At 39.1% G+C, this 23264-nt stretch overlaps 1 protein-coding gene across 1 annotated transcript; it reads right to left on the bottom strand.

Annotated features, from left to right (window-relative positions):
- Positions 1-4591: 4591 nt before the first annotated feature.
- On the bottom strand, positions 4592-19324 carry LOC311002631 (zinc finger protein 518A). The gene is made up of 3 exons (XM_083994045.1): positions 19230-19324; positions 14101-14195; positions 4592-10232 (listed from the first exon to the last, which is right to left on the bottom strand). The coding sequence occupies exon 3, from the start codon at positions 10210-10212 to the stop codon at positions 6049-6051; it is 4164 nt and encodes a 1387-aa protein (XP_083850171.1). The 5' UTR covers positions 10213-10232; positions 14101-14195; positions 19230-19324; the 3' UTR covers positions 4592-6048.
- Positions 19325-23264: the final 3940 nt, after the last annotated feature.

Here is a 23264-nt window from a genome sequence, read left to right as displayed (position 1 = left end):
TAAATGCAGAGACTGCTTGTTGAAAAACTGCACATCTGCGGTTTTGCATGAATTTACCTCGAAAACAACTGTCTTGTAACGTTCTGTTATTATCTCATAGTGTGGTGAATGTGCAGGTCACAACTTGTCCACGAGAGCATTCTGGAGTTGTTGGATTGTGTATTTGAGGAGTTTGATGAGGGAAACCAAGAAATCCCATGAGCCTCCGTAGCGTAGCTCTGAGCAGCTCGCGGTTCTGCTCTGCTGTTCTACAAATAGCTTGCACCGACAATTAAAGGTAACAAACATACTGCTAAAACTACAGGGATTATGGCAATGGGCCAATTTGCCAAAATGTTGAACTATCCCTTTCAATCTTTTAGGAGAGTTCAATACTAAACCTGGAGGGGGGGCGGGGGGGCAGTAGACTTGTTGTGAACCTGAGTAGTGCCGTTGGTGGACTTCTGTTAATAGATTGACCATAACCAACACTGTACAAGCCAAGGGTGGTTCATAAGTGAAGCAAGTATCAATAGTTTATGGCTGTTTGATCAGATCTGTGGCTCGATCACCATGTGATCACCATGTGAGTGAGTTAGATGAACCTAGTAACCTCAACCTAGTACTGAGATTGAACATCTGGCTGAGGCCTCTGCCAGTGAGACAGTGCACGCTGTAGTTGTAGGAATTAATATGGTGGTTCAATGATTCACTAGCTTTAGCTCTAGAGGAGTGGGCTGTTTGACAGCAAAATAGAGCTGTGCAACTTAAAAAAAAAATCCTATGAATCCCATGAATTTAAAGTGGCTAGAACTTATTTTTGAGGATGACTTCATCCACAGCAGCACATCGCTGAGCTTCTGTGCTGCTTTTTTGCTCAAATGGAGGCACATTGATATGAACCTACTTTAAGTAACACATAGTAAGTCATATTACTTGTTGTATTGTGTCATAATTTGCACTCACGCGGCGGGTGCTGCATTGTGTCCACCTGTCTGGGCCACTGTAGTGGCTAAATGACTAAATATAACTTACTCAGAGCAGACAGTGTGACAGCACAAGTGTAGTGGATTTCTGAGACTGTGTAGTATTTTCCCTCAGTGCACTGAACAAAGAAAATGGAGCTGCTAGCGACTGGGAAAAATGTATAATGACATTATGAAATAAATAATATTGGGGGAAAAACCCAATTAAATCCGAGGGAAAACATTTTGCTGATTAGTTCATAACAGCTGCTGTACAGAATTAATGTGTGGCCTGGATTTGAGACAGTTTTTAACAGTTTGTTCACTCAGTTAAAAGCCCAATGAAAAAGTTTCATATCAACCAGGAAATAGATTTAAGACAGGATCATGGGAGCAACATTTCGAAACATCTACTCAATCAGGAGAGTGTGTTTTTTTTTTCCTTTACTGAGAAGATGAAAATACAGTTCACCATTTTTAATTGTGTTCAAATCACCAAAATGTATAATAAATGATCTCTGTACTCCCCATATGATTAACAAATTACTCCCATATATTCTGTCATTTTAAAGCTTGCACTAATCTATAACTATATTACATGGTACTTCTAATAGTCTTAATTGCACAATGTTTTTTTTAATGAAATAATTAGTTTAACTTTCTCATCACTCCAATGACACCTGTTGTAGAGACTCATTTCAGATGTACAGTACCTATAGATAGTATAGAGTATGATATCTATACATGTAAACAATTCTGAGAAAGTAGTCAGCTGAATAAAAGGTAAAGCATCCTGTGGTATTTTATCTTGTGCTGCCCTCATGTGGATCTGTTCAGCACCATCATCATCATACAGTGGATGGACTTCAGACTTGTCCTATATAAAGCTTAGGGATATTAAACTACATTATCACTATTAAATGTCAATTCTTTGTGATAATTTTCAAGTATCTATAACAGTTTAAAAGGATAAACAAAACGTCCACATTATTTCCATAAGGTATGTACATTTATTAGAGGAGAGTGAATCACTAAGTTAAACAGAAGAATACAGTACACATTGTCAATCTGCCAAAGGACATTTGAGGCACTTAGCATGAGGAAAGTCTCAGTAAAGATTTGAACAGCCTGCTGGACAGGAACAGTTTACTGTACATGACGAGTTCTGCATCAGGGTTGAAAACTTCAACATAAAACGTGGTACAGCGCCATCATCATACTGGGTGGGCGGGGTTAGCAGTGGGCTGAGTTGTACTGGATTTAGGATTACTTTTAAATTTTAGGTCCATACAACTAACAAAATGAGATAGTCTAGTAGTGTGTCCCCGTACTATAAGTGGTTTGTAGTTATCACAGTGCAGAACTCTTGGATCCAGTTGGAAATCTCAACAACAAAACTTCTTTTTGAATTTTCATGACAGAACCAAATAGTTCTTTGGCCTGAGAGCAGTGAACAAGTAACAGAAAAGTACTGTTAATAATATCGTGCGAGAGAAACCATGTGGATCAGTCTGGAACAAACACCCGTCAAAAACAAAATATGGACTTCATTTGATATTTGGATCCTTTTGTGATTTGAGATAAATTCAAGCAGTTGTTAAGAGGGGGTTGGTTATGAGTTCAAAAGGTTGGTGGGCTGCATACACCAGTAAATATGTTAAATGAGTAAATTAAATGTATACTTGATGCTTAATTTTTTTCAGTCTTGTGATCAGCCTGATTGATCGATTACATGAAAAAAACAGTACTATTATCATGTGTATGAGTAATTCCACTCAATTTTTAAAACCAATAATCAAAAAACGGAATACCATTATATCCTTTTTATTTCAAGTATTTGTACGCAGACTTTTTAGATTGTAGCCCTTGATTTGTAGAATTCCATTTTTTTTTTTAAACAGCATTTATATCAACTAAATCCAAACGGCTATATGGATGTGACCTTAGACATTTTACAGGCTGAATACCAGACCATGATTATTATTCCTCTCTAATACAAAAAATACAGCAATCTCAGAAGTTTCCACTGGGAAAATTTAACTTTTAAAACTCTGTAAACAAGAGAACATTTTACAATGGTTCTGAATGGGCTGGATTGTTGTTAACAAGGGAGGTCAACTTTTGAAGCTGGCTAGTCTGTGAGAGAAAATTCTGTATTAGACCATGTAGTAGTGTGTGGAACAATTCATTTAAGAAGAACCTGTAACAGACTATGAACCAAGTGAAAACTGAGTGTATGTTTGGATTCACTAGTAACTAACAAATATCAGTGGAGGGGACCGACTACTGACGCTCCATTAAACAGACTTCATTAAATTCAGAGAATTAACTTGGAGTAAAACGCCCTGCTGCTGACTTGAGTCGCTTCAGATGAACATTTGGCAAACAGTGGAAAGTGGACCCTGCTGAGGTCAGAACTTCAGTAATTGGAGGCTGGCTGTTTAGAAGCATTTTGACGTATAAAAAACATTATCATGGCTTGCATTATTCAGTCAGTTTTGCATATTGAATGGAATAAAACATTCATTTCCATGGTTGGATCATCGTGTTAAATTATAAAACTTATTAAAAGCCATGAGGAAAATACAGTCAATGTCCCGTTGTAGTACAGAAAAGTATGTCAAATGCAATATTAAAATAAACATATGTACAGTATACTGAACTTGAGGACAGTCAACAGATTTACAGTACAACATTAATGCAACAAAAAGGTGGAAGTGAAATACATGGGTCATGTTTAAGTCTCCTACACCTAAGATGTTTATAAAGCATGAACATGAAAAACAAAAATCAGTAACTATGAAATCACCTCTGCAAGTATGATATTAACAAACTTTTCACTGAACCAAAATCAGTTAAAGGGAGTTAAATACGTCTCTGTTTTTGTCTTGGGTCTGCTTGCATCGTTCTGTTTGGTCTAAAGCAAATCAATCTGAAAATGTTGTTACACCCCCTAATCTGTCCCAAGTTTTCTGCTGTCACATTCTCCACTTACTTTAAAATTAGATTTTGGGGTGATCCAGCCAACCCCTCCTTCCTTTATCCTCACTAACCAACACTAACAGCAGTAATACAGGTTCAAGGGGACAAAAACATTGTATCTATTTCCCACAAAGCTGTGGTGATGGTCCGACTGTCTCATACTGAGAGATTTTGTAGTGGGCGGTGTTGTTACACAGGGCTTGACATTCTTGGCTGCCTAGTTGTTGCTGCTAACTGATCAGATCTGAACCAGTACACCATTTCATTAGGTCTGGCTGTTCATGTAAACAACCAAACCACACAAAATGGCAAAAATAATTATGGTGCACGGACAGGCATTGTACCTGAACTCCATGTCTATAATAGAAAAACAACTAATTGTGTGTACGCTGCATATACTGTAAATTCTCAAATATTAACCAGGCCGTCCCTTTTCTCCATTTAATAAAATGATTTGATCATATTTTAGTATAAAGTTCCTGTTCAAATTTGGTGACAATGCGAACTCACACACGCGAACTCACTCACACACACACACACACACACACACACACACGCGAACTCACACACACACACACACACACACACACACACACACACACACACACACACACACACACACACACACACACACACACACACACACACACACACACACTACAGTGCTGCGAGCAGTATGTCTTTTCACATACAAACTATTACACAAATGTTCACAAATTATTGTCACTTAGCTACTGTCAATGAAAAGTCACACTTCCCATGCAGATGTTTCACATAGCAGCTTTCCATCCTGCTTAATGGGGGTTGACATTCCTTTTTTAATGCTAAATATCTGTAGTGACTGTTGTCTTTCATTAAAAATTTAACAATGATCAGAAAAGAAAAACAAAAGGCAACGTAAAAGTAATCGGAAATTTGTTACACTTGGCCATTATTTCAATACCTGCTTTAATTTGAGAATTTACAGTGGTATATTAAACTCTTAATCATTTATTTAAAAGGGGGGGGTACAATTACTGGTGATTTACCAATCCAATAATAAGCTGTCGGGAAAATGTAACAGTGCCAACTGTGGAACACAAAGGTTTAGGGAGTAGTTGCCAAAATCTTACTTTCTGGCCCTGTGACTGACTCTTTAATACCATCTACCGACCAGCAAATTTATGTAAATAATACTTTGCAAACCACAACAGAAATTTACAGTGAAAGCAAATTGGTTGAACGTTTAAGATTTGACTCACAACATGGGCACAAGCAAAAACAGCCTGAACTATTGACAAAAAAGACAAAAAAAAGGTAATTTTGAATGAAACTGCATAGGGTGTATTATGAGCTGATCTGTATTTGTCAAGTACTGGCAGTGAGCCATGAAGCATCCCTGTTTAACAGATAGAGTATTTTAGAAGACCATCGGCCCATTTGCAACTCTTGGCAGACTTAAAGAGAATACTATGGAAAATCTCTAGTTATGACAAATGCATGCTACAGGTTGACAAAAATCCTGACAAGAAAACCGTAAACTATCTCTGACAACAGAATAAAAAAAAAAAATTACATCCTGTTATTTAAAAAAAAAAAAAAAAAATCAATAAAAAGGATATTTTGGACCAGAACAGTTTTTCATCACGAGTGTGAAACAATTCAATTTGTCTACAAGCTTTAGAGTTCAGCTATATAAACAGAGTTTCATGTTCTTGTGCAGGATAATAAAATATACAAAAGTCCCTTAAACTAGGCCTATGCTTTTGTTTAATTTATGCGCAAAAATGAGAAACCTAATTAATATGAAATCACCTGAGTAATTTAATCCAACTCTGCATACAACCTTTGCTGATATTGTCCCCTTTATTTAAGCCAGTGCTCTTACCACAACTCTTAATTACAGTGTACCATTTTCACAGTTCAATTTGACCTGTGCATGCATGATGGAAATCATGCTAGCAGTACATTACCAGAATATGCACCTATGAAAAGATAAACTATGATTCAGCTAAGAATATTTATTTACATGAACAAAAATTGAACAAACTTATAACGGAAGATTAAAAAATATACAACTTCAACAATTTGTTCCACCTCAAAAGGACAGAATATCAACCCATTTAAAGGTGATGGAAAACTCTCAGAACAGTTTATTCCAGTCTCTAGTTGCCTCCATGAGGTGCCGCTGGCCATGTCCAATCCAGTCTTCTTGGCTGTTGAAGAGTCGACCACAAAACCAGCAGTCAAACACTACAGACTCTTGTCTACAACCTGATAAAGATTCCACTACCTCATACTTTTTTTTGCTTTTTTTCCTCAACTTCATTTTCAAAAGGAATCGCTCTCGGACAGAACTCTGAACTGGCCGAGGTCTTGGATCATCGCTTTGAGACGACACACCTTTGGTTGAGCAATTCTTCCCTTGAGGACCAAGTTCAGAGAGTGCCTGGATGGTTTTCTCAGACAGAGAGACCCTCGTGACAGCCCCTTTGTACCTGTTAACTACCTTCATGATGTTGGCCACTTCAGGAATGTCAGCATCTGGATGGTTGAGCACCACAACAGGTTGGTATCTACGAGGACATTTGATCTGCTGTTCAGAACTGAATGGGGCAATTCTCAGTGTCCTTTCAATTTCTTTGGCAACAGGTTTCCACAACACAGGACTCTCTCTCTCAGTCAGTGTTTTATTTGAGAGTCTTCTAGCTTTATGCGGTGGTGCTGGAAGCTCATCAAATAATGCTTTCCTGCGCCTTTTCCTTTGGCTTGGAGGCCGAATTGGCCTTGGGGCGAGAATAGGCTTTTCTGCTTCACATTGTTGTACCTTTACATTCATCTGAGAGGGTGAAATGCAAGATTCATTGACATCTTTCTGTGCAGTATTTTGTATGGTGATCAATTTCTTAACTCCATTGGAGGCATTTGCATTAGCTTTGTTTGAGGACACCAGAAAACACTGGGTCTGAGGTCTGGTGGCCAAAAACAATGGTTGACTGCTTGAGGTGGGCGCTCCACTGGAAAGAAGGCTACCAGTAGGGGTGACAATTTTAAATATGACTTTATTACCAGTACCATCACTGGCTTGGTTACACTGGGTCCCGGTCTTTGCCTCTTGGTTGTTCAGAATTAGGCCCGATTTAGATGGAGAAATGTATCGGAGCAAGAAGGCTTGACGACCAGGCTGTACAGAGCTTGGCTTCTCTGCAGAGCTCACGGGCATGGCCAGAACTGGTCGGGAGTTCAATGGGAGTTGTGAACTTGCCAGTCTGAGACCAGGGGCACTGGGGGTGTGAACAAATGGAAGAGACCGCTGTACCAAGTAGCAAGTAGGCTGTGTCTTTGATGTCTTGTCTGCAGGTGTATTATGTGGTGCGCTTGACAGGAGTACAGGTCCCTTAAGACCTGGCCTGTTGATAAGGTAGTGATTTGAGGTTGTGCCAACGCCTGGTTGAACAGCCGACAGAAGAGATGTCCCTTTTTCTGCAGCTCCTGTCTTTGGCGTGGACACACCTAGCCTCCTGCTGTTTTGAGTTAATGTTACACCAGTTTGGTTACTTGATCTTTCTATGCCCGACTTCATGTAAGATACGTTGATCTGAGGGCTTGCAGAATTGGTTATCAGTTTGAAACCTGGGGTTGCCTTGACCTGCATTGGCATCGCAAATCTGTTCTCAGTAGTCCTCAGGAGTACTGGTTGCTTACCCTCTGGCAATTGAAGAATTCGGAGAGTTGTTTTTGTTTGTTTCATGGGATCATTATTTGCACTTGATGTTATTTTTTCCTTAAAAAGTTGTTGAGTAATGATTGCATCTGAATGTTCTTCAACAAAACTGCCAAAGGAACTTGTACTCTTTGATTCTGGTTGTTTTTTTGAGATGGGAATGCTGTCCTCTTCTACTTTGATGATATTAAAGTCTTGCAACACTGAATCAGGGTTTTCATCTTCTGTGTGAGGATCATCAACACTAGCTATGCACTCATCAACATCAGTATCTGAGCCTCTTCTCATGCCCTCTGGATTTTTTCCAGGGGTTCTTTCTTCACTGTCACTTTCCGTGAATGGTTCTGGAGACTCTGCCAAAGTCAAGCTATACTCTGATAATTCACAGATACTTTCTTTCTCAACAGAGTGTTTAGACGGATTGTTGAAGCTTTGGGTAGTGTTAGGTGTAGTACCAAATGTTTCCTTGGAATAGTTGTGAAAATTAAATACTTCTTGGTTTAGTGACTTTTGAGAGCAGTTTTCAGAACCCATGTCACTGTCTCTGTAGCTATCTGAAGTGATTGGGGATGACTCCAACAGAGGAACCAGATTTGTTGAAAGCTTTTTAAAATTTAGCTGACCATTTCCAAATTTCATCTTAGTCCGAACCCTATTGGTCTTTTCTCGAGTGCTAGAAAACTGGTCATCATTATCTGTAGTGTTGGAAGAGTTACTCTCGTGCTCATCAGTGAGCTGATCTGCCACTGTGTCAGTACATGATAACCCATTTGCAGCACCACAGTTCTCAGCTGTTTTTTTGGAGACTGAAAGCAATGTTTCCCTAGCAACTTCTGATGGTGAAGAAACACTAGTGAGCTTTCCAGCACACATTGTTAAGCTATTACTAATTTTGGAACCATTATGGCCAGTTGCATCATAATTTGATGTTGCAGAGACTGAGCTATTGTCAAATGCATTTCTCTCTGAGCAGGTTGTTTGACTTGGGCGGTTACCCAAATGATCAGCCTCACTTGTCATGGGATACAATGTTTCTGCACAAGCTGACGACATATTTAGGAAAGAATTTGTTTGTTCCCCAGCATCGTCTCGGTTCGGAGTGGAATCAAGGTTGCACACAGATGTTTCTTCCTCCTCAATCTTTACCTTCACTGCCATGATATCGTCTTGATCCACCTGTATGCAAGATCCACCTCGCGGCGAAACAGCAAAGCAATGTGATGTGGAGCTCTTGCCATCAAAGCATTCCCCATTCTCAACAGATTCTTTACTTTTATCCAACACGGGGTTTGGTGCCAAGAAACCCACATCTTCAACTGAGGAATGGTTCTGAAGAGGTGAATCTTGCTTTGTTGCTGGGATCACTTTGAGAACTAAATGCTTTTTGCCATCAACCATTTTGAATCCCATCACTTTGGTTGTACAGTTCGGGGGAAGAGAGATTTTGTTTTTAACCATTAGAACAGTCAGTCCATTAGGATTTGTGTGATTTCCAGAATCAGAGTTTGAATAGTTTTCACATTCCTGCAACATCAACGGGGTTGTCTGTTCCGTGTTATTAGAGGCTTTACTCCAATTGTTGCTGTCCTTTTTTGCTGCTGTCCCCTCCACAAAGTGCTGCGTCTCCTCTAAGGACAGCTCTGGTTTGATTACCCTGCCATTTTGGTTCGTTAAACTCCCAGACAGACAGTTCAGTTTTGATATCCTCTGAGTCTCTTGCGATTCACCACTCTTTTTTAGCAAAAGTTTTAAAGTTGCAGATGAATTTGCTGGAGTGCCACTGTCATCTAAATTTTTCCATGCATTTCTTTTCTCAGCCTCTTGTTTGTGGACAGCTGCAGTGTGTTTTTTCAGGTACTCACTTCTTGCCGCACCATATCCACAGATCTGACAAGTGAATGGGAATGTACCTGAGTGGGCTTTCACGTGCCTCTGATGATCCTCTTCGTTCCGGCTGATATGTCTGCATTTTGAACATTTCCAAGGACTCTCGTTGTGATGATGAATGTGCTGGACGAATGTCCCGGCGTCCACAGTAGTAAACTCACACCAGTCACAGTTGAACTGTCCATTTAGACTGTGACACATGATGTAGTGTCTGGTAAGCAAAAGCAGAGAGTACTGGACGTCATCGTTGCACAGCTCACATGTAACCAGAGTGTTTCTGTGCTCGATCCGGTGGCGTTGAAGAGCGGGAAACTCGTTTGTGACAAAACCACACAGGTCACAAGGGTATGTAGGGAGTGTTCCTTTGTGAGCTGCTCGAAAATGCTTCAGGAGATCGTTGGGGCTATATGTGGAATCATCTTTACACACCGAGCACCCAAAACTCAGAATCTTTCCAGAGAAAACAGCCCCCTGCTGGATTTTGCAATGGGCTTTGTTGAGAGTTTGTCTCTCTCTCTTTGTGGAACTCCCATGTTCCTTGATGGAAGATTCTTCTGCGTTACTGAAGAGAGACCCATCTGTCACTTCTCTAAAATGCTTATACACAAAGTCTTTTACCTTTTCTTTTTCATCCTCTATTACTGATATGCTGCAATTTTTGGCAGAATCATGAGGTATTATTATGTCTTCTTCCATAGTTGTAGATTTGCAGATATCTGTAAGAGAAGAAATAAAACATTTTTAATAAATGTAAACACAAACATCCCACTGATTTTAAATGCACGTTAATGACCGTTCTAAACAGGAACAGGGAAACTGTTGATCATTTCATTTCATTTATTGGATCTCCATTAGCACCAGCACATTAGCATAGCTATTCTTGTTGGAGTCCAAATATTAAGTCAGCATTGTCTATTATATTCATCCAAGTCCATCAAGGAAAAAACAAAACAAAAACAGCTAATACAGTCACAACACATAGATACGATCATACAGTAGACGCAGACATACATACGTATAACACAAGACATAGGCTAATATACCACTTGTACAATACAATTAAGAATCAGTAAATATGCAAGGTCAAGATCAAGTCGATTATGACAAAAACACTTCACTCAAATTTGCATTTTAATTACTAGACAAAATCAGTAACTACTTCTTGCAGTATTTTATAGCAGAGGTAAGCCAACTTAAAATTAAGACTTTGTCAACCAAGATCAGAAGATATTCAGGTGCTTTTCTCAAATATAATTATACATGTCCATTTTACATCAAACAAATGCTGTAGATTGAATGAATGTACAATTGTTGAGGCTATAATCTACAATCCCTTATGGAGGACCCGAGTAGCTTAAACCTCTGTAGGGCCTCCTGGGACTCCATGGTGGAATTTGTTTGTTGTGTGATTTAAACTGAACTCAACTACCTGAATATGTCACAGCTCAGGTCTCACATCTATGCCTCAAGTCTTCCTACTGGGACGCTCAATGAGCAATCATTGGTAACTGTGTAGCCTTTGACACATGATATCAACAGGTCACCCAAATCCCAGCGCTCCTTTGTCTCCTCTCTACTGCACCAGGAGCTCGCCACCACTCTGACCTCTGTGTGGCCTGCTCGGAGCAGACTGCCACACTGAACCGTTTTATCAGTGGAGGCAACACATGAGTGTGTGACTAAAAGTTACCGGCAGTGAACAAGTTCAATTTAGCTCCAGTGGCTCAGACGCGCAGTGATTTAACAATGAGTACAGAAGCAAAAGTGCTCAATCATGAACAGACAAATCTGCTCTTAATCTTCTCAACACACTGATAGCTTTATCTATGAAATAATATGTATATCAATGTCACAAAAATTCTAAAAAATTTGATTTTAAACATGGCTGACATATGTAGCCAAAAGCATGTCTCTTGATGAACTGATTATCAAAATAGTTGTGCTTTTTTTTTTCCTATCAACTACCTGATCAGCCATGGTACATTATACTTTACTGTCGCACCATACACTATAATGTGTTATTGCTCTACATTTGATTATCCAAAGCAGTGTTGTCAGGTTCATAGTCCCTGCAGTTCTCACACTATGTTTGCATTCAGTGTACAAAACAACTGAGCAACTCATTTTCAATACCACTAAATTGTTGAACAATTAAAAACAAAAGTAATATAATTATATAATTGCATTATTTTGAAGTTGAAGTGTAGGTAATTTGGTTTTTCATAAAATTATTATCAGCAGGGAACAGAAAATAATCTGAAACACAGCTGCAGCAGTGGTTAGCAGGCACAGGAAGAGAGACTCTACCAAATTGAGCTGTGGTCTACTCAAAAATGATGAGCCAAGTGAGAAGCACTTGGCGTAAAGATGATCTGTGACTGGTGTTCCTGTGACTGATCAGAGAGTGAGGAGGGCACTGCATGAAGTCAACCTCCATGAACAGCATAAACAGGAAAAACTAGAACTCTTGCACAAAACTGCAGATTTAGGTTTTCCCAAATCATGACAAAATGCCTAATTAATGTTGGTCACACATTCTTTGGTCAGAGGAATCAATGGAACAATTAATTAGTCTAGATCAGATATGATCCGACACTGGCAAATTGTGAAACATGGAGGTGGTAGTGTGCTAAAGTCTTTTAAATGAATTGGCTTCATTTTTCTTTGGCTTTGGTTTAAAAACAACCAAAACTGTATTAAAATAACTCAGGGACCCGCCATTGCAGGGCCTTGGTTAGAGTGTTTACCAAGAGCCTGAGAAAAATGAAGGGGTCTGAATACTTTATGAATAGAGCAGTAGAGCAGGGGCCTGCCAGTAGGTTTAGCTGTGGCCCATTTTTTTCTCATCCAGTACATGATGGTGGACTCTTCTCCACAAGTATTAGAGGTTCAGAGGCTGTAGTCTGCACTGTAGAGCAGAGAAAGCTGCTCAGTTTTAATATAGCCTACTAATTTAATGTGATGGCTAAAAAATCATTAAAATATGGCTGGGTGATCAATAACAAATTAAACAGTGGTTTGATAAATTCAAACACATACAATGCTTTAGTTTAAAAGAACCACTGTGGCCTATAAGATCATGTGTAAAATCATTCTCTAAAGCAAATTCAGTCCCAGTCAAAGGCGCTCAGGCAGGCAATTTTGAAGTAATCTAAAAATAATCCAGAAAGTATTCAGAATACATTACTTTACTTGAGTAATCCAAATACATTACATATTACATTTTAGGACATGTAATAAATAATATGTAGGGGAATACATTTTAAAAGTAACCCTCCCAACACTGTCTATAACCTGCTCCCTGTCTTTGTTACAGGATCGGCTGAATCTCTAAGAAAACAGTCAGTAGTTGAGTGCGTTGTAGGTAATCCTGCCAGCAGGTGTTGTAAAGAATGAGACTGTGCTACAGGATGTTGTACTCACTACATGAGAGCAGTGCTGAGTCTGTGGATTACCATTTTAATTACATGTTGCAATGAAAAACTGGTTATGAATGATACTGGAGAGGAGAGGAAACTACAAACATGTGTACCAATTAGAGCTTAATTTACATACAATGTTACACTTATTCTAAATTATCTAATTTTAGGATTTATGTGTTGTATTGTTGTACACTGAACAGTGGCAATACATCATCAGATTCATCTTCTTATTCTATGTCCAAGAGTCAAAGCAAAATCCAACTGTTCCTGAGCAGTAAACAGACTAGACAACTGCTACATTAATGCATTTGACTTATGATAAATGATCATTTTTCATAAATAAATAAAAACACACACAATAGTGACACTCCCCTCCATTAATGACCCTCAGGCTTAAAGGAAATGCTGTTTTCTATCTCACCACAAAAGATAACAGGCTTACTGAGAAACATTTAGTCAAAACAGAATGACTGAGCACACCCCAGTGTTTTCAGTGTCAGACACATATTGCTTGGCATGCACCGTATACTGCCTGCTCACTGAACGGAGATCAGAGAGGTTAGAATAGGCAAATCTCAACAGCCAGAACACACTGAATCTCTCCAACCTGCTTGCCTGCATTTTCACTTCTTACACAACAAACACATTTGATTTTCCTCTCTCGTGCCAGAAGAGCAACGGAAAGAGGACGGCAGGCTTTGCTGGGGACTTGATTATCTGTATGAATAATATCAAATAAATTAAATATGATATAAGTACCATAAAAAGGACTGTTATGTAGAAAAAGGAGCTTCTTAACTAGGTGTCCATGAGCTCATGAAAAAAATGGCTGAGACCAAAAGAAACATGGCTGCTAGTGTCCAACAGAGCAGATCACACAGGTGTTTTCTCTCTGATAAGACCTCTGCTTAGGACTGTGGTGACATGTTGTTACTCATCTACATAATCTAAAGCTATGTGGTACACTAGCTTCTCATTTGTAGACACAATAACTGAGCTTGACTTCTACGCATTTAGCAATAGTTTTAACCACTGAAATGTGAAGAACATGGAATTGGACGGTATAATAAGGCCCAAAACACAACACTGTAAAGTTGCAGCATACAAAACCTGCTATAGCTAAAAAAAAGGTAAAATAAATTCAATAAGGAGTTATTATTACCTGTATTCCTTTAGGAAAAAGGTCAAACATTAATGCATTTCGTCTCTGAGGAGGAGGAGGAGGAGGAGGAGGAGCTTGTAGTGTGGCCACAATGCCTGTAAAACAGAAGCAGATAATTATAACTTAATATGTAGGCCTAATGTAGCCTAATCATAACTATAACATTTTCATTTTTCCAAGCAGTAAAATTTCACCTTCTGTTCAAATATCATTAGAGTTTTGGTAAGTGAAAAGTGAAAAGCCTGGAAACATGTATTTTAAAGAGTATCTTCAGAACAAAGAACAAAAACTAATCAGAACAAAAACCCTGTGATTAAACCACAGATTATCAATACTGGAACACTATCATCATTATTACTCCTACTAATGATTATCATTATTGTTTTTGCTTAATGCTCAGTGAACAGCAGCTCAGACTGTGTTTGTACTGAGCAGCTTCCATGTGTGCAAGTGCATGAATGTGATCAGAATCAGAAGAGGAACTAATTGATCGCCACGGGTAAATTAGGTTAAGTTACAGTTGCTGCCTGAGCAAAGAACAGAGAATATAAAGTAGATAGAGATAAAGTATAAATGTTAATGTCAGGGTGATCACAAGTTGCATCTGTCAAGCCATCTTGAATGAATAAAGATTAAAGAAATGCTATTCACCAACATTAGAGAGCTGAAACCCCATCCCCAACACAACTACTGTCAATGCTGCTCTGCTGAGTCAGCGTTTGGGACGGTCCCATCCATTGTGTGAGGCTTTCAGGAAACGCTTCCAACAGAGCATGAATCTCACCTTTGTGTCACTTCTCTAAGAACGCAATCTCTTCTTCGCCTCACTGTGGCGCACCAAGCAGTGATGGACGTGCTACTGCCCCCAAAGGCCAGAGGACTGTCTGACAACACCCAGCTGCTCACAAGAGCAGGTGGAGTTTTTAAACCTTACAGCCACACAGGGGACAATTAATCAACTTATTCCACAACCCAAAAACTTTCACAATAAGACTGAATTGATGCTTTGTTAGAATTGTTTTCCATGTTGCTGCTTAACTGAAGACTAACTGGCTACTTAAATACTTTCAAATATGCCCGCCTCCATTACAGAGGAGTGTACACTACAGTCACTTCCGCGACTCTTTTACAGGAAACACCGGATTGTCTCCCGTACAGTAGACTCCTGAACAAAGCCTATGCAAATGACATTTCGTAATACTGCTGCTTTGACAAAAACACCCACTGCATATCAAATACTTTGGATGTTGGTGACATGTTCCATCCACAGAGCTTCACAATGGAACCATAGATAATGTCTTTATAATACAAGTTTTGGCCTTAAAGCCTTGGAACAACGTTGTAACACTTGGCACTGCACAAATAAAGCTGAATGAACGCTGAAATGTCACATCCTGCTGAATATAACTTAGACAACTATGATTCAAGAGTGAATTACCAGGTGTTAAACAACTTTCAATCAGGACTTTCAATCAGGAACATTTTCACAGTTCCTAATTCCAAATTAAAAAACAATCAATCAATCAATCAGCTAAGCACAAGCAGCTCAGTGGCAGAAAGTACAAACACAGGCTACACACAGACACTCTTGAACAGGTAACACAAACAAAAAATTAGCTGCCATTATATTAATGACAGATGACATCTGCAGAATTTGTCACAGCAAATCTAATGTTATTATCTGGTGATAGAAACAATCGGAAAATAAAATATTATTCGTCATATTACACAGGGTAGATGTCTCATTCAACTGAAACTGAGAAGTCAGTTATTTCATCAGTAAACCGTTTTTACTTGTAGCACAGAGTAGACTGAGTCTTTAGATGTATTTTAGTCTCCCTTCAGTGTGTGTGTATTTGCAGAGTTGTAGACAGAGTGAATTGTAAAATCCATGCTGCAGGATAATACAAAATATCGACTGGCTTATTAGTGCTGAAAAGCATCTTTGCAGCGCTCATTTTTCTAACCTTTTGCAATTAACTTTTCAAATGTAACAGCAGAGCAGAAATAAAAAAAAACATCCTATACAAGATCAGGCTTATAATTACGGTGCACAGCAAGCCAGTGCCTTCAAGGCCAGCAGCCTTTAAAAACTAGACTTCAGCTTTAAATGTGCAGCTGAATTAGTGATTATCAACTAAAAGTTAATCAGTAACAATCTGATTTCTTCATTCAATTAATATGTTCTTCAAAACATTCCTGAGCTGCAGCTTCTGAATTGTGCTCAGTGGCTGTTTTGTGAAACAAATAAGTAGGCTAAATCATTTTAAATGAGTGAATAGATGAGGTGTCAGTATGGGTGAGAACTGATGAGTAACTGAATCCAGTTCTAAATCAGCTTATCAGACCTTCTTAATTACTTTTTTTTGGTAGAAAATAAAGTCACTTTGGCTAAAAAAAAAAAAAAAAAGGTAAAAAGAAAGAAAAAAAGGTAGTCTTATTTAAGAATAGCTTCTTATAATCACATTAACACAACTGAGACTTTTGTGATTTATGGCCCAATTAGCAGACATGACAAGTGACACTAATAGAAAAGTATTTAACTATCCAACCTCAACCAAGGAGATTCTGCTGAAAGTCTATATGACTTTCACCACATACACTGTCTGTGCTCTGTGATGTTCATTTACCCTCCTCTCTGTGCTGCTAAGTTCAGGCTCAATTATACTCCCTTGCAGACACACACACATGCACCCCTTTCTAGTTTGAGGACAGGTGCAGTTGGTGCCCTTGTGGAATATTCATTCCATTTTATCATTCATTGAATATAGCTATGGCTAAAAAAAAAAAGGAATATGCATGATGCACTGAACCCAAAGGTGGACTGGTTGTTGCCACAGGTGACAGACTGCAGCTATAGGAACAGCATGCTTGAGATTATTGCTGCCAAAGAAGATTCAACTAGATATTGAATGCAATGATTCACTTTCTTCTTCCACTCTGCACTGAAAATGGTCATGTAGGAGCCAAAAGATTATAACTGTTTGTGTGATATGAGCTGAGGGACACTGAGCAATAAGCAATCAAAACAGAAAACAAATCACTCCACAGATTTTCTCCTTGGACGATGTTTAGTTTTCTTTGTTTGTCAAAGCAGCTCCCAGTCACACCTACAACCTGCTCTCATCAACTTGACTCCAGATTCAATATATCCCCACTCCAATTAGCTTTTGTTAATGTCATTAACAGAGGGGTTCACACACAACCTCCAATTTAAATTATTGACTTGACATAATACAATAATTTGTGTGTAACTGAACAAGATTGACTTTGTTCACAATTGGGAATGAAGATCTGCTCATTTTTAAAGAAAAATTAATAGGCAACTTCCGATCATTCAAAGAACAGAACACCAACTCAAATCTTATGTAGCTAATTGTCAATAGTACATTAACCTTTATTGTTACACTATTAGGCTAAATGGTAAATGTAAATGTGTTATGTAAATGTGTTGCCTTCATTTTCATGTAGGCCTACACCTTTTACAGCCACTGTTAACATTGAAAATTATCTAAGTGGAAGAAAAAATAAAGTTGTTGACTGTCTTTATTGTTTGTCACTTCAATTAATAATAGGCCTAAGATAAGAATGATAATAATAAGATAAGGATGAGTTTATTATTTAATTTAATTAAATACAGGTATGATACACATAGGAACATTGTGTATTAATTTATACATTTAGCCTACAGCACTTTTTTCACGAATATCAATCTTTTTAACACTAATCTACTTTTCTTCCTCTCATGATTTTGGTGCAACTGTTTTCATATAGGCAATAATATTCCCTAACATCTGGAAATAAACACTTGTGGTAAAGCTGTAGCATTCCCCTTTAATTTAGCTGGGTCTTGGACTGGTACTTGAACAAAACACACAATATATAGGCGTCAACTAGAATTTCAAAAGTCTTTTCCATCATTTTCTGACATTTAAAGACTCATGGATGAGTCACTGTTTACTTAATCATCTCGTTACTCAAATTACTTGTTTTTCGAACCCCACCTGAATGAGTGAGCGTATATTCTAGCCTACTTTAAATAGCATGACACCAGGCTTCAACACAACTGAAAATCAAATCAGGGAAACATTTGGGCTGTATGTTGCAGGCTTATTTCCTGTCTCACATGTTGACATAAATAGGCTTAACAACAACAACAGAAAAATGCAACAGGGTCTGTTCTGTTAAGGCATAGTGTTGATCACAGGTATCACTGCTTTGATCTTATACTCTAAATTATTAACTTCAGTTCAGCAGGGGACCTGCATCATCCTACAGCTCCATAAGTCTCGGTCAGCTGTCAATGCTGAGGAAGCCATGTTGGGAGAAAAATGGCTGCCGTCATGTCATTACTTATCTGCACCAGCTACTTCAGTCCCAGGAAATTTTTAACAGCTTCTAATACTTTCTTATCAAACACTTAGGCTGACTCATATAAACCTATAACATAACATAGCTGTATGAAAACAGGGTGAAAATAACACCACTCAAATCCATTCAAATTCCACTATACAGGAGATTAAGCCTGCTTAGCTCTCATTATTATTTTTTAATTAAACTGTATACGGGACAGTGTTATGTAATAACAACGAGCGAGACAAATGAACACCTGGGCTGCAGACAGGTAGCCTACTTCAGGCCCCACACCATCTCGACGGGACAGATACAAATGAAGCTTGGGAGATGAGAGGAAAAGTTGCATCGTCTCAAAACTGCATTTTCCACTGTGGCACCAACACAGAGACAAGTCACCTACAACGTGTTGCAGGGCTGCGAAACTCCACCTGAGCATTGAAGTCACACATCCTAATTCAATTGTGGTTTTACTTTTCCGACTGACTTGCTCCACAGTCGCTTAAGTTAAGGAAAAGGCGAGGGAAGGCTGCATCTGTGGGAGCATTTACAGGCTGTGGACACACAGCAACAAAGGACCCGGACCCTGCGCTACTCTGCTTTTTTATTTTTTACTGCATTGTGGCAAGTTTCAGCTCGGTACATGGAAATATGTCAGCCACTTGAGGACAATGTTAGTGTCTGAGGAGTTTTAATAAGCAGTTATTTAACACCAAAATGAAGCCCCCACCCACGCCAAGATATTCAAAGTTACGGGAAAATATGTTGTTTCTTACTATGAACTCGATGGAAGTTGAGGCGGCGTCCGGTCAACGTCCGACATTATGAGGAGGTGGAGGAGCTTGAAAAAAACACACAGTAGAAACATTTGCCTTCCTTCTCTCCTCTCTGTGGAACCACAGCGACGGCGGCCATGACAGTCCATCCGGGTACTGCCGTGCTCTTGACACTCATGTGGAAGCGGATGAATATGTGTTGCTTGTCAAATCCCAAACTAGTGCCTTGAAGGACGTTTTCGTTGAAAACGCAGTCACAAAAACTTTCACCAAAGCGAAAATATATTAACAACGAGACATCTTTAAGAAGCAGACGCTGTTTTCGCAGCTTGAGCGCTACGTCATTTGTTGCTTTTGTGTGTGTCCGTGTGTGTGTGTGTATGTGTGTGTGCCTGTGTGTGTGAGCGTGTGTGTACTGGATGGAAGAAGGAGCAATAAGAGCAATGGCGGATATACGCCATTTCCTACTGAATGCGTTACATGAAGGCTGATTTGCCTTTGTTGATATCCGATACTTAATTATCTGCATTTCAGCTTTAAATATTTATAATGAATCCATCTTTCCCCTCGTCTGCCTGTCCACCCTCCCTTCCTACACACACACACTCACACACACTCACAACACAGAGACAGACTGACAACACAATAATGGAGGATGTTACCTCATCGGCCAACACTGGCACGCTGCAACACTGTAGAAATGAGCACCGACTGTCTCACAGCGGCCATATTAGCAGTCAGTCAGTCAGACCTGTCTCCCCTTACATTTTTGTTTGATTGAGCATTTTATTCAACCATTTGTGTATAGAAAATCTTCCAGTAAGGAGGGGGAAACAATTCAAGCTATTTGCCAATATAGCCTACACATGGATAATTAATGAATGATAAACAAAACCAGTTCACTGGAAGATGTTTACATAGGGTATGGGGAGACATTCTGTTCAACTAAAAATAGGCTAGAATTTTTGGTTAAAATAATAACTTTGTGAAAAAATATATAATCAAATTGATAGTGCAATCTGCGAGGGCTTTTAAATAAAAGTAAAACATGTCTGTTTATTTTAGAATGTGCCTACACATTATAACAAATAAAATAGCTACACTGGAGAAGTGTGAATAGCTTTGATTTCCTATAGGACAATAACAGCCTATGCATGGCCATGATTATTCTATGGCAAAAATTTCAATTAGGACCTTTTCATTTTGTAGTTAGAAGGTAGGAAGTTATTGCAAAATGTAGCCAGAATATTAGTTCAGTGACATGCACCTACTGCTCCTTAAAACAAATATCAAACACACAAAGTCCACATTGTGGCTCTGGAACTGGTTTCACAAAGATGTGGCTTAGATAGCTATAACAAAAATGATCAGACTAAACGCCTGAATTCATCCCATGTTCAAAGCAGCTAAAAACCACACTGTGGTAGCCTACAATGAATTTTGGGTAACCTACATAGATGCTCAAAATCACTACTCACTAAATAATCCAATAGTGGATTCATTTTGTTGTAGTTACTATAGGCCTATTTAGTGTAAGTAATTACTATTTGTGGACTCATAATCTTTCCAACAGTGCACCGTGAAAAGTAGTAACCTAACCTAACGAAAGACAGAAAGGCGGTGCAGATAAAATTCACTGAGCAGTGTCTAAAAGGGTTTCCCATTTTCCAATGAGGTCACACACAGTCCCTGGAATGTGATTAGGAAGGACTGTGATGGATGAGGGAATTTGTGCACAACATTTTTTTTTTCCAAATTAAAAAAAAAAAAGGCCAACTAAGGAACCACATCTAACCACTCAGCTATGCAGCAGAAAAGAATTCAGTAGTTACGGGGACTCAGTTGAGAATGCAACCATAAAAAGGAAAAATAGTGCTTTTAAAAATGCAGCAAAACCAAAATTATGAGCCTTTTTGTTGTTGTTGTTCTGCTGCATTACAAAGGTATCGCCATTTCACCATTGGTCAGACCTAAATTAGTGTGGCTATGTTTCGGCTTAAAATTAGTCCTTTGAAAAACAGCCTTACATTAGACTGATAAGAGCAAAATTAAGATGGTCAACACTGGTAAAATGGACTGAACGGTTTGTACATTATGAATGGTTTGAAACATATCAGTAGTGAAATGTGGGGATTTAACATAAACTATGCATTGGATAAAGGCTTTCCTGTTTTCCGTGTCTGCTGGTATACCCCGGACATAATTAAGGCTCCTTCCGTGGTTCTGAGGACCTCACCTCCTATACTTCTGTCCCTACTGCTTAATATTAGGCTAATCACTTTTGTCTGTTTCTTACACAAAACAGTGCTATTCCCTTTCACACCCTGGTTACATCACATATTGGCTTTTGTAAATCTGTTGTCCTCGATTTCTACCCAAACTTTAGTTCATCCAGAATTCAGATGAAGTCTGATCTGAGGAAAAGGTGCGAGGAAGTAAATAAAGCTGGTTTTGAAGTAAATGTACTATCCCTGATTTGGAGTGATTTTACAGCTGGCTCACAGCTGGATAAATAAATAAATCACTCATACGTTTGTTAACAGCTCACAGTATGCTTTGGGGCACTAACATAGAGACAAGCAACCATTTACGCTTTCTGGGTATGAACCAGTCTGGCTGGGGCCTTTATGTGGAGTTTGCATATTCTCCCCATGCCTGCCTGGATTTTCTCTGTGTATTCCTCCCATAATCCAGACACATGCAGGTTGGGTTAAGTGACTCCAAGTTATCCACAGGTGTGAGTGTAAACATGCATAGTAGTCTGTAAGTTTTAAGGGGGGAAATTACATTACCATATCTTATTTAATATTATATACTTTTTTTAAAACTGGTTTTATATGCTTCCTTTATTGATCAGACCCTCAGTTAACACAGATACCATCATTTCAATTTAGTGGTGACTTAGTGAAGAACACAAATAAACTAAAACACTGAACATTGCCATCATACATCAGAGTTAAATCTGTTATTTGTCCCAGTATAAAACCCATGTCCTGTCACCAGCCTCCTCCAAGATCACCTCTCTCTGTTCCGGACAGAAGTGTGATGGAGTGGTCTGTTTTTCACTTACAGAGGCAGAGACCTCCTTGACAAAACAGTTTTAATTTCTACTGTGGTTTAAGCATTTACCCTAATGCACACAATTAAAACACTGAAATGCATGACTAAGAATACAGGCCAGGGTCAAGTCATTTTACTTCAGGCACGGTGAACAAAGCAGCAAAACACACAAGCCAGGCTGGTACAAAAAGCAGAAGGTTGAGGTGATGTCTAAACCGAGCGAAAGGTCTACACCAAAGGCTGAAGATTACGAAATAAGACTGGAACTCTTGTCACTAAAGGAACAAAGAAGAAGGGAGGACGCAAGCTAAATACACAAAGGAAGAGGTAACAAGGAGATTTAGGTGCAGCACATTAGGGCGGGGCAGGCGATCTGACGAAAACACACAAGGGCAGGAAGTGAATCTCAAACAAGAGGAAGAGTGAAGTCAAAATAAAACAGGAAGTGTGTCAGAAAAGGAAAAAAAGAAAACATGATCTTAAAAACAATGCTATAGACCTGACCTAATACACCTGACAATTGCCACCAGCTCAAAGGTGAGCCCTTCTCAATAACAGAGCAGTGATTATGCACATTCTTGTACACACACACACACACACACACACACACACACACACACACACACACACACACACACACACACACACACACACACACACACACACACACACACACACACACACACACACACACACACACACACACACACACACACACACACACACACACGTAGGCTATGTGTACCTGGACTTGTCCCTGAACATTGACACATACCGAAAGGAACAGAGCTGACTTCTTCTGAACAGGCTCAGGGCCTCAGTAAAATGCTTCACATGTTTTATCAGTCTGAGGTGGCCAGTGTCTTTTTCTGTGCTGCAGTCTGCTGGGGCCGCAGTATGTCTGACCTGAGCACAAGGAGACTGCACAAGCAGGTTAAAAAGGCTGGGGCTGTGGTTAAAAGAAGCAGCCACTTT

The sequence above is a fragment of the Trachurus trachurus genome (genome assembly GCF_905171665.1).
Source record: "Trachurus trachurus genome assembly, chromosome: 19".
NCBI lineage: Eukaryota > Metazoa > Chordata > Actinopteri > Carangiformes > Carangidae > Trachurus > Trachurus trachurus.
This window is presented reverse-complemented; position numbering and strand designations above follow the sequence as displayed.